Genomic DNA, 12,060 nt, shown 5'->3' with positions numbered 1-12,060 from the left:
ACATAGTAAATGCGCATAGTAAGTCATCGGCCCCAATGTGTTATGAAATTTGTACAACTTTTTTTCAGTTTACACATTCTACATAACAACATTTATTGTGACTTTGGTTTATTGGAGAACTAATTCGCATGTGTAAATAATTTAGATATCACATTCACTAATACCGTAAAAACTTCATAGTGGCAGATACCATCTCAATAAAGTGTATTAGTTTTTGGGCTGTAGATAGTGGTGACAGACTGATCTGTAGTAGCAACTTAAATTTGAAGGTGACAGATTGATTGCAAGTTGGGGAAGCAGTATTAAACATTTCAATTAAACTCACTCTCTTGTATGTATAATGTATGTACTATATATAGAACTGGCAGTCTTGCATTTTGATTGTGTAACACAGCTTTGCTATATCTCAGATATGATATGTAGAATTAAAGCAGTAGTGTGATACTTCAGTGGTATTTCTAATCTTTTATTGTTAGTAATTGTTTTGTTTACAGTTTGGTGAGGAAGCAAGTTATCTCATGTGCTTGAATTCCTTCATTATTGAATGCCATGAAAAGTTCAAGAATTTTTTTCGTCACTGCTGTCAAGTTGAGGAACTGGAAGATCACTTTAATGTTCATCGTTACACAGAGGCAACACTCATTGCAAGACCTGTTATTAACATCTCTCTTCAGGTTAGTGCTATAATCTCTCAAGTTTTGGTGAAAAGAGATTGGGCTGAATGCACACACACGTGTGAACATAAATTTTCATGTCAGGTGCAATCCCTAAGTTATCAGCTCTTTCTGTTTGTAATTTAAGACTTTTGATGGCATTTTTTGAGGAGCCTATGGTACTACTTGGAAATAAAATGTCCAAAAGCGTTCGGGAACAAATGATAATATTGTTGAATGATATTTAAAATTCTATTTTCTTGTTTTTATTTATTGTACATGTTGATATTAATAGTATATCTTTGCATTGCGTAGAGCACAACAGTCATGCTCTTTGATATCTGTTCTAAAAATATCACACTTTTGGCAACATTTCATAACATTCTCAGTACCGTTTGATATCTTGTTGTTGCAGTCTACTTATTGATTCAGTTAGTCTACATATGTTTAGGTTACTTCATTCTTTCATGCTATTGTATAGTTCTTCATACTAGAAAATAGGTAGTGTCTGTACTTGTGTGTGTAGAGAATTGACCACTGTTCAGAAATATCTACAAGCTGCATTGGCCATAGTTGGCAGGCTTCGTGCTAGTGGTCTATGATACAAAGATATTGGACACATGTTGCAACGGCTGAGTAACCTCTGATGCCTGTTGTATCTTGTGGAAACCCTGATGTTGCTTCACCTTCTGGTGTGCACAGTTTGTTCATATTATTCTTATTTTAGGATGAATGTAAGAGTGGTCAGTTTACTTAGCTCTGGGTAGAAGGTGAATCTGGGTACTTGATGTATCTGTCCCTTTATGCCATAATAACAGATATGCCACTGTTGGTATATGAGCCAGCAAGGAACACCTCATCCATTGAGCCTGTGGCCCTTCCTCCTGCAAAGTCCAGATAAGTACATAAAATGAGGTTGTTGATCATAGGGAGTGCCAGCTCCGGGCAGGCATTGCAGCTTGTCAGGCAAATAGTAGGCTGGTTGGGAGGGATCCAATGCGGATTCAGTGTATTTGTCAGGTGGTCACCATGTGTGATGTGAAATAGGCACAACTGGCAGCTATCGGACACACATGGTGCAACTTGCTGCAAGTAACAACTCACGTTGGCGTAAATGACTCATGCCGTCTAGGTGTTGAGGTCGTCTTTTAGACAGCTGGCTGAAATGGTGAAGATAGCTGGCCTTGCATGCAAGTTGGGAGCATGGCTTACTATTTGCAGCATTATAGTCAGAAACAATTGCAGTCTCCTAGTTTGAAGTCAAGTGGTAGGTTTAAGCCATGTACATTACAGGAAGGAAATGGGTATCCAGGCAGTAAAGTGCTGGTGACATGTACATGGGGCTTTTTAGGTTCGGAAAAAATCCTCCAATAAGTCATTGACGAATTACGTGCTGTAATATGAGAAAAGAATAGGTCAATGCCGTTAATCACAGAGGAGAACATTAATCCTAAAAAATTGTTAAGTTAATTACAGAATTAGTCTGTTATTGCAGGTGGAAATGCCACTGTAACACTAGGAACAGAAAGCTGACTAAAACCAGAAGTGAATGGCAGTTAGTCAGATTGCGATATGAACATATTGCAAAGATAGAGGTTATGACAATGATAATGATATACTTATTGCCGTATAGACCTCGATAAGTTCCAGTGAGATTAGTGTATTATCGATTTCAAATGTTCAGTTACTCATCAAAGTGGGGCAAACATGGTAATCAGATGCTGTTGTAGGCCCTGGGTCAGGAACAGTAGTGGCAGTATGCTTAAGAGAAAATAAGGGAGTAAATTGTAAGTTAATTTCCTGACTATTGTTGTAATAGGGGAAAATTTTAGCTCATCAGCTGTAGAATTGGAGGCTCACTTGATGAAAACAAATGCCAGGAATGGGGATTTCTGTAAGGTTATTCTGAACATTTAAAAAAAATAAAATAAAATAAAATAAAAAATGCAAGGGGCTTTCAAAAAATAAGCAATACATTATTACGTCATACCAAATAACTGGGCTACACTTCAAAGTGACCCAGATGTGTAACACTGTTTTTTCGTGTATGTGCCAAGTATCTGTAAACAACAGTCAGAACAGAACAGAACATTCTGGAAACAGTCAGAACATTCTACCACTCTGTCAAGTCCTCAATTATAGAACCTGCTCCATTGTCACAGATCCATTTGAGAACTGCTATGTGAATGTGCACAATGTTGATAAATCTGTGAGTGTTGCCTGAACCTTGTCATCTGTGGCCAGTGTCAATGGCTGTCGTCCCCAGTCAGCATCATCTAGATCTGTGTGGCATTGGTCAAATTGGTGGCGGCATTTAATTATGGATGGACACGACATTGCATTTGGTCCATATTCCCTCTTGAATTTCACAGTAAATCTGTCTGTAATTTAGATGTTTCACCCACAAGAATTCTAGTGAGATGTATTTCAACTTTCGAGTATGTTTCTAATTGCCTAGCCGTTTAACCCCCACACTGTGATGTACCTGTTATCTTTACCACACTAGAACTGTGCCTGCAGGAAACCCAAAACACATCCTCTCTTCTGACAATGCGTCAACATTGTTGCACAATGGTCTTAGCATAGGACAAGATGTATAACTTACTGTTTGAAGTGCCCTCATACTTCTTGAAGAAAATTGAGAGAACCAACTCATGAGGCCAATATATTTAACAGGCTGAACATTTTGAATTAGTTGATGTAGAGAACAAAACAGATGCTCATGAAACTGTTACAGCTTCAGTGATTTCAGCTGGTAAACAGAGTGTTAAGAAAGCTTAGCATATATGACAGGAAACATAATTATCTGAGCAGCCAACATGAAATATTCATTTCTGGGGATAAAGTGTGAAATATCAGTTTGTTAAATTTTAAAACATTGTACAGTAAACATTAGACATGCATGTGCTGAACCAAGTTGTGGAGCTGGGGAATGATCTGCTGTGGTTCAATAGCTGTATTACAAACATGCTGAAAAATCATCATAGATTTAAACAAAACAGGAGTCTTGTAGATAAACAAAACCGAAAAAAGTTGACCTTCAAAAACAGTCTGCAAGATTTTCATATTCTCTCACTCACTACGCGCAAACTGCTAGTCCCACAGAAGAAATGAACAGGAACTTTTTGTAGGAAATTTACGTAGTTAAATTCTGTAGTGAGTATGTTCTCAATGGAGACCACGGTTTTTGAGTTATGCAAGTACCACATACAAAAGTGACCATCAAACACACCTTCACCCCCACACTCACCCCTCACCACTCAGATTTATAATATGTTGTTCATGGCACTTCCTCGTACCACTGTACAGAAATTTCAGACTACACGAACTATTCCAATAGTTGATCTTTTTTTAGTCTCTATTTATTGGGCTATTATGCTCCCAGTATAGTTGCTTATTTCGTTAATATTATTAATTTAAATGAGAGAAAAACAGCTTTTGTAAACATTATCCTAAAATTAATTACATTGACACCGTAGTTTCATAGTCAGAAGGCCTGACAAATACCACGCTGTAATTACTTATTTCATGCTGTTAAGTCTGCAGCTCGTAGTGACTAGCATTGCTGCCTCTGGATTTCGAGGTCCCGAGTTTGATTCCCAGCCGGGTCAGGGATTTTCTTCACCCAGGAACTAGGTGTTTGTGTTGTCCCCACCAATTTATCATCATTCGGAAAAGTGGCGAGGCTGGATTGTGCAAAGATTGGGAATTTGTACAGGTACTAATAACCATGATCATCATCATCATCATCATAATGGTGTTAAAATTCACAAAATCTTGAGGTAAAATTTACATAAACATAAATTTTGCAATTTTTAAGTTCTCGACTAAGCCAGTGTTGTAATAAGGCCAGTAAGTAAAGACTTTAAAAGGTCAAATGTGGGAAATAATTCGTGCAGTCACAAATTTTTGTGTGGTGGTAGGTGGGTGTGTCATCTACAACATACTAGAAACCCTGACTGGTGGGGGGCTGAGTGTGGGAGTGGGGGTGTGCATGAAGATTAATTTTGAAAATTTTTCTTGAATAACTCCAAACCTATGGCCTCTAGCAAAAATGTATTCCAGTACAAAATTTAACTACATTAAATTTCCTACAAAAAGGTCCTGTTTATTTTTTTCTGTAGGACTAATAGTTTACGTGTAGCAAGCAAAAGAATATGAAAATACCATCTGTGGGTTTTGAAGGCGAGATATAACATTGTGGGTTGCATAAAATGATAATGGTAGGGCCAGCTGAATCACCCTGAATATAATAATATTTGAACACTCTTGTTTCGTATAGACCACTGCTGAATATTCCAGGCTTAAGTTTTTTGTTACTAATTTCAATGCTGAAATAAGTTACTTTGCTGACTTTTTCTGTGTGACATACATGGTAGCATCAAGCATATTCCTCTTTCTTGACTTTAGAATAAGTTTAACAAGCTTGAATGATAAAATAATGCAGATTGTATATTTAGTATGAACTTTGTCAGTGTACTTTGAAGTTCGTAATAAAATTTTTTTAATTTATCTGCAGTAGCTGTATTAAACTGTATTACGACTAAACATTATTTCTTCAGAAACAAAATCAGCAGTTATGCATAAATCTTTATTTGAATCATAGCTGAACTTAGAATCATCACTAATAAGTGACATGGTGACTCAAAAAATCCCAGTTGTGACAATGAAAACTAGTTGTGTAGCACTTACTTTCACATACAACAAAAATTTATTCAGGAAAATTTGAAATTTTAGCCTGGTGAAGCCTTAAAGGTTCAGGGAAAGCTTTTAATGAAATGAAGTTATCATCCTGAGTGAAATTTATTTGTGAAATATGTTTATTTTCAAAGGAAAACATTAACACACTTCAACAGGGCAGTTTGGTACACATAGTTTGAGTAACTTACATTTCTCAACAACTGATTATATTTACTATTGCATTCATTCATTCATTCATTCATTCATTGTTCATTCACTCATCATGCTCCATAAATCCCATCATGATGGAAGACCTTCGGGGATATCCAATGAGACAAGTTGTATATTAACAGCATTGTGCATCTCCTGCTGGTACTTATATAAATTACACTAACAACAAATAATGTCTACTGCTAATCTACTCAAACTGAATATTGTGATGCTTCTAGATTTCTTTCTATATGTAACTTAGGAGAAAAATAGCTACTTAAAAAAAAATCCACTGTCCCTCATATAATACTCAGCTGCTATTTTCATCTACTATATTAAACAAAGCATTTATGTAACTTAATACAGACTATCATGGAACAAGAAAGGAAATGACTATTAGTGGTACGAGGTACCCTCCATCACGCACTGAAAGTTGGGTTGCGGAGTTGATGTAGATCAGGTCACTAATTATTGACAAAGTCAGGACTATCTGACACAAATATTAAAGTTACACAGAGACATAGATTGAACTAATTCAGATCCACAGCAACTTCAAAAAAATAATCATATTAGTTTGTCAGATAACTTGAACATAATAATCTGTAAACAGTAAAGTTACAAAAGATCAATAAATGCAGAAATATACCATTATGTTGTTATACTAAAATTTAGCCTTTAGAGAACTCTATTTTTGTGAGGTATATGGTCTCAGTGCTTAATGTGTTTGTCTTCTAGGTTTAAATGTTCTATTGTTATGGTAACTGCACATGCATTGAAGTATCAGAACTATGACTTCTAAAAGAATCTCATCTAAATTGAACTAATCAGCAGATATGGTTAACAGACAAGTAATTTGAAGTTTTCAATTATTGCTGTTTCTCCAGTTATCCTTGGTATTACTGTAAGTTTCTTTTTATCTGCAATTTTCAGTATTTCAGATAACCCAGGGTTTGGTTGACCTGAGTTCGGTTAACGGAGGTTATATGCATATAAGAAAAGTGGTAGACCAAAAACTAGTTTCTCTCATAGGTGAAATAATCATAATCATCATCATCCTCCTTCTTTCAGTCACCTGTCTCTTAGTCTTCATGTAAGGACATTTCCCTTCCCTTCCCTTTCATTTCACGTATCTTCCTCAGTGTCCTTGATTCCTCAGTTGGCTCTTGGTATGGCTACTCCTTCAGCTAATTCCTTAATCCTCCCATTGCTTAACCTATCCATCTTTGTCACTCCTGTATTATTTCTTGAGAATTTCATTTCACTGGCTTGCGTTTTTCTTCTCTCTCCTCCTTTTATTGCCCAGATCTATGAGCTGTACATCAGGATTAGAACATAGTGTTCTTAATGTATAACCCTTTTGCAGTTTTGAGGAGCATCCTTGCTCCATATCAGGGATCTAAAGCTCTCCGCTCTCTCAGAATACTTCTGCTTCGCTCAATTATATGTCTGTCATTTCTTCTATTCTTAGATATTAAGCTTACCAGATACTTGACACTCTCCACATTCCTCATTTGTTTCCCACCAGTTGTTATTCCAGTTGTGACTCTCCTCCTCACTGATTTTGATTGGCTTTTCATACCTAACTTATCCTAATTTCAGCCTGTACACTTGTACTGTTCCTTGCCATATGTCCAACTGCTTATGCATTTCCTCTTCCTCCGTTTTGTTTCCCCAAATAATCAAATCATTTGCAAACCCCATTGCATTCATCTTTCCTTCGCCAGTTACTGGTGCCACCCTGATTATTACCTCGTCTATCATTATAATGAGTTGGTATTGTAAAAATATACTTCCCTGCCTCAAGTTATTTTTGTGTTCCAGCCAATCCGATCTCTCCCCTCCTACTTTCACACAGCTCACACTCCTATTTTTCTTATCCTCTATATAGTCTGCTTTTCTACTTCTCTGTCCTCCAGGAACTTCCATACCTCATTTCTACTTACAGCATTACATGCTTTTTCAGTGTCCAGAAAGACCACCAGGATATTTATTCCACATTCATAGTTGTGTTCCTACGACTGTCTTACAGTGAAAATTAGACTAGTGTGAACCTTCCTTCACTGAACACAAATTTCTGTTCTCTTGTCCTTCCTTTGTCCAAAACCATTTTTCCAAAACTTTGGAACTATGCACAATGACTCATTTTTGCAATTTCTCAATAGTTTTCGCACACTTTTCTTGAAGATTTGGACAGTTATTCCCTACTCTGTATTCTGGGATCCTCCTCTTTCTCCTCACAGTTTTCATCACTTATAATTTAAATAATGATTATTTATAAACTACTTCTATTTCAGTGGTAGTAAACTGTTTTTAATGTAATTGTTCTTGTAATGCACCTCTTTCTCCAGGGGACAAATATTAATTATTATCAGTAGTAGTATATTAAGCTACAAATTATCATTTGAAACCTGTGTGGTCTCCCTGGTGTGCCTAGTCGACCACAAGTCCCAGTCACACTGTTCACTCTAACAGAGTACATACAGGGTTATCAGTAGTAGTATATTAAGCTACAAATTATCATTTGAAACCTGTGTGGTCTCCCTGGTGTGCCTAGTCGACCACAAGTCCCAGTCACGCTGTTCACTCTAACAGAGTACATACAGGGTTGAAGACATGGAGAAAGGTATCATCACAATCTGAATTTAGAGTAATTAAACTTTCTTACCTTTATTGGTCGTTGTTGCACACTCGTGGTCCAGTGATGAATCTTGCCATCCACTGTGTGTTAAATCAATTTGAGGTCCAGGGTGTGTATTCTGCTGCGTAAGAACTGACACACATTTAAACTTTCAACTTTTATTTTATAAATGCTGATCATGACGATATTAAATAATTTTCAATGTAACAGCTTTTCCAATACATCATTTCGTTCCCACTATCCTTGACCTTCTCAAAGCAAGCGTATTAAAAGACGTCTCAACACCAACTGCCCATTGTCTCTGCCTCCGCCAACAACCAGCTCCTGTTCACAGGGCTTACAAACTGTGCAGTACCGCCAACCTTGGTTGTATATCGATATTTTACACATCGCATGTATGTTGTTGTTGTTGTTGTGGTCTTCAGTCCTGAGACTGGTTTGATGCAGCTCTCCATGCTACTCTATCCTGTGCAAGCTTCTTCATCTCCCAGTACCTACTGCAACCTACATCCTTCTGAATCTGCTTAGTGTATTCATCTCTTGGTCTCCCTCTACGATTTTTACCCTCCACGCTGCCCTCCAATGCTAAATTTGTGATCCCTTGATGCCTCAAAACATGTCCTACCAACCGATCCCTTCTTCTAGTCAAGTTGTGCCACAAACTTCTCTTCTCCCCAATCCTATTCAATAGCTCCTCATTAGTTACGTGATCTACCCACCTTATCTTCAGCATTCTTCTGTAGCACCACATTTCGAAAGCTTCTATTCTCTTCTTGTCCAAACTAGTTATTGTCCATGTTTCACTTCCATACATGGCTACACTCCATACAAATACTTTCAGAAACGACTTCCTGACACTTTAATCTATACTCGATGTTAACAAATTTCTCTTCTTGAGAAACGCTTTCCTTGCCATTACCAGTCTACATTTTATATCCTCTCTACTTCGACCACCATCGGTTATTTTACTCCCTAAATGGCAAAACTCCTTTACTACCTTAAGTGTCTCATTTCCTAATCTAATTCCCTCAGCATCACCCGACTTAATTTGACTACATTCCATTATCCTCGTTTTGCTTTTGTTGATGTTCATCTTATATCCTCCTTTCAAGACACTGTCCATTCCATTCAACTGCTCTTCCGAGTCCTTTGCTGTCTCTGACAGAATTACAATGTCATCGGCGAACTTCAAAGTTTTTACTTCTTCTCCATGAATTTTAATACCTACTCCGAATTTTTCTTTTGTTTCCTTTACTGCTTGCTCAATATACAGATTGAATAACATCGGGGAGAGGCTACAACCCTGTCTCACTCCTTTCGCAACCACTGCTTCACTTTCATGCCCCTCGACTCTTATAACTGCCATCTGGTTTCTGTACAAATTGTAAATAGCCTTTTGCTCCCTGTATTTTACCCCTGCCACCTTCAGAATTTGAAAGAGAGTATTCCAGTCAACATTGTCAAAAGCTTTCTCTAAGTCTACAAATGCTAGAAATGTAGGTTTGCCTTTTCTTAATCTCTCTTCTAAGATAAGTCGTAAGGTCAGTATTACCTCACATGTTCCAACATTTCTACGGAATCCAAACTGCATATTTTTCCATTCGTCTGTAAAGAATTCGCGTTAGTATTTTGCAGCTGTGACTTATTAAACTGATAGTTTGGTAATTTTCACATCTGTCAACACCTGCTTTCTTTGGGATTGGAATTATTATATTCTTCTTGAAGTCTGAGGGTATTTCGCCTGTCTCATACATCGTGCTCACCAGATGGTAGAATTTTGTCATGACTGGCTCTCCCGAGGCCATCAGTAGTTCTAATGGAATGTTGTCTACTCCCGGGGCCTTGTTTCGACTCAGGTCTTTCAGTGCTCTGTCAAACTCTTCACGCAGTATCTTATCTCCCATTTCGTCTTCATCTACATCCTCTTCCATTTCCATAATATTGTCCTCAAGTACATCGCCCTTGTATAAACCCTCTATATACTCCTTCCACCTTTCTGCCTTCCCTTCTTTGCTTAGAACTGGGTTGCCATCTGAGCTCTTGATATTCATACAAGTGGTTCTCTTCTCTCCAAAGGTCTCTTTAATTTTCCTGTAGGCAGTATCTATCTTACCGCTAGTGAGATAAGCCTCTACATCCTTACATTTGTCCTCTAGCCATCCCTGCTTAGCCATTTTGCGCTTCCTGTCGATATCCTTTTTGAGACGTTTGTACTCCTTTTTGCCTGCTTCATTTACTGCATTTTTATATTTTCTCCTTTCATCAATTAAATTCAATATTTCTTCTGTTACCCAAGGATTTCTATTAGCCCTTGTCTTTTTACCTACTTGATCCTCTGCTGCCTTCACTACTTCATCCCTCAGAGCTACCCATTCTTCTTCTACTGTATTTCCTTCCCCCATTCCTGTCAATTGTTCCCTTATGCTCTCCCTGAGACTCTCTACAACCTCTGGTTCTTTCAGTTTATCCAGGTCCCATCTCCTTAAATTCCCCCCTTTTTGCAATTTCTTCAGTTTCAATCTGCAGTTCATAACCAATAGATTGTGGTCAGAATCCATATCTGCCCCCAGGAAATGTCTTACAATTTAAAACCTGGTTACTAAATCTCTGTCTTACCATTATATAATCTATCTGATACCTTTTAGTATCTCCAGGATTCTTCAGGGTATACAACCTTCTTTTATGATTCTTGAACCAAGTGTTAGCTATGATTAAGTTATGCTCTGTGCAAAATTCTACAAGGCGGCTTCCTCTTTCATTCCTTCCCCCCAATCCATATTCACCCACTATGTTTCCTTCTCTCCCTTTTCCTACTGACGAATTCCAGTCACCCATGACTATTAAATTTTTGTCTCCCTTCACTACCTGAATAATTTCGTTTATCTCGTCATACATTTCATCTATTTCTTCATCATCTGCAGAGCTAGTTGGCATATAAACTTGTACTACTGTAGTAGGCATGGGCTTTGTGTCTATCTTGGCCACAATAATGCGTTCACTATGCTGTTTGTAGTAGCTAACCCGCACTCCTATTTTTTTACTCATTATCAAACCTACTCCTGCATTACCCCTATTTGATTTTGTATTTATAACCCTGTAATCACCTGACCAAAAGTCTTGTTCCTCCTGCCACCGAACTTCACTAATTCCCACTATATCTAACTTTAACCTATGCATTTCCCTTTTTAAATTTTCTAACCTACCTGCCCGATTAAGGGATCTGACATTCCATGCTCCGATCCGTAGAACGCCAGTTTTCTTTCTCCTGATAACGACGTCCTCTTGAGTAGTCCCCGCCCAGAGATCCGAATGGGGGACTATTTTACCTCCGGAATATTTTACCCAAGAGGACGCCATCATCATTTAATCATACAGTAGAGCTGCATGCCCTCGGGAAAAATTACGGCTGTAGTTTCCCCTTGCTTTCAGCCGTTCGCAGTACCAGCACAGCAAGCCGTTTTGGTTAATGTTACAAATCCAGATCAGTCAATCATCCAGACTGTTGCCCCTGCAACTACTGAAAAGGCTGCTGCCCCTCTTCAGGAACCACATGTTTGTCTGGCCTCTCAACAGATACCCCTCCATTGTGGTTGCACCTACGGTACGGCCATCTGTATCGCTGAGGCACGCAAGCCTCCCCACCAACGGCAAGGTCCATGGTTCATGCATGTATACGTATATGAAAAACATAGTATGAAAAATGAAAAGTGTTTATAATATAGTTCTGTGGCAATATACCTCGTGATTGTCCTAATATTAACAGTTTTTTAAAAAAATAATAATATTTCAGATTATGTTTACGTAGTTAAATTTCACATGCTCCTTCAAGTTGATTGACGACACCACACACCACGCCAGCTGGTGGTATCAGTAGTTTCA

At 37.9% G+C, this 12,060-nt stretch overlaps 1 protein-coding gene across 1 annotated transcript in view; it reads left to right on the top strand.

Moving 5' to 3' along the window:
- Positions 1–12,060, top strand: part of LOC124612604 (ras GTPase-activating-like protein IQGAP1) — a 340,604-nt gene that overhangs the window by 262,831 nt on the left and 65,713 nt on the right. The window contains exon 26 of the mRNA XM_047140897.1: positions 495–674. Within this exon, the coding sequence (XP_046996853.1) occupies positions 495–674 (180 nt within the window). The remainder of the gene's footprint in view (positions 1–494; positions 675–12,060) is intronic.

The sequence above is a fragment of the Schistocerca americana genome, chromosome 1, assembly GCF_021461395.2.
Source record: "Schistocerca americana isolate TAMUIC-IGC-003095 chromosome 1, iqSchAmer2.1, whole genome shotgun sequence".
NCBI lineage: Eukaryota > Metazoa > Arthropoda > Insecta > Orthoptera > Acrididae > Schistocerca > Schistocerca americana.
This window is presented reverse-complemented; position numbering and strand designations above follow the sequence as displayed.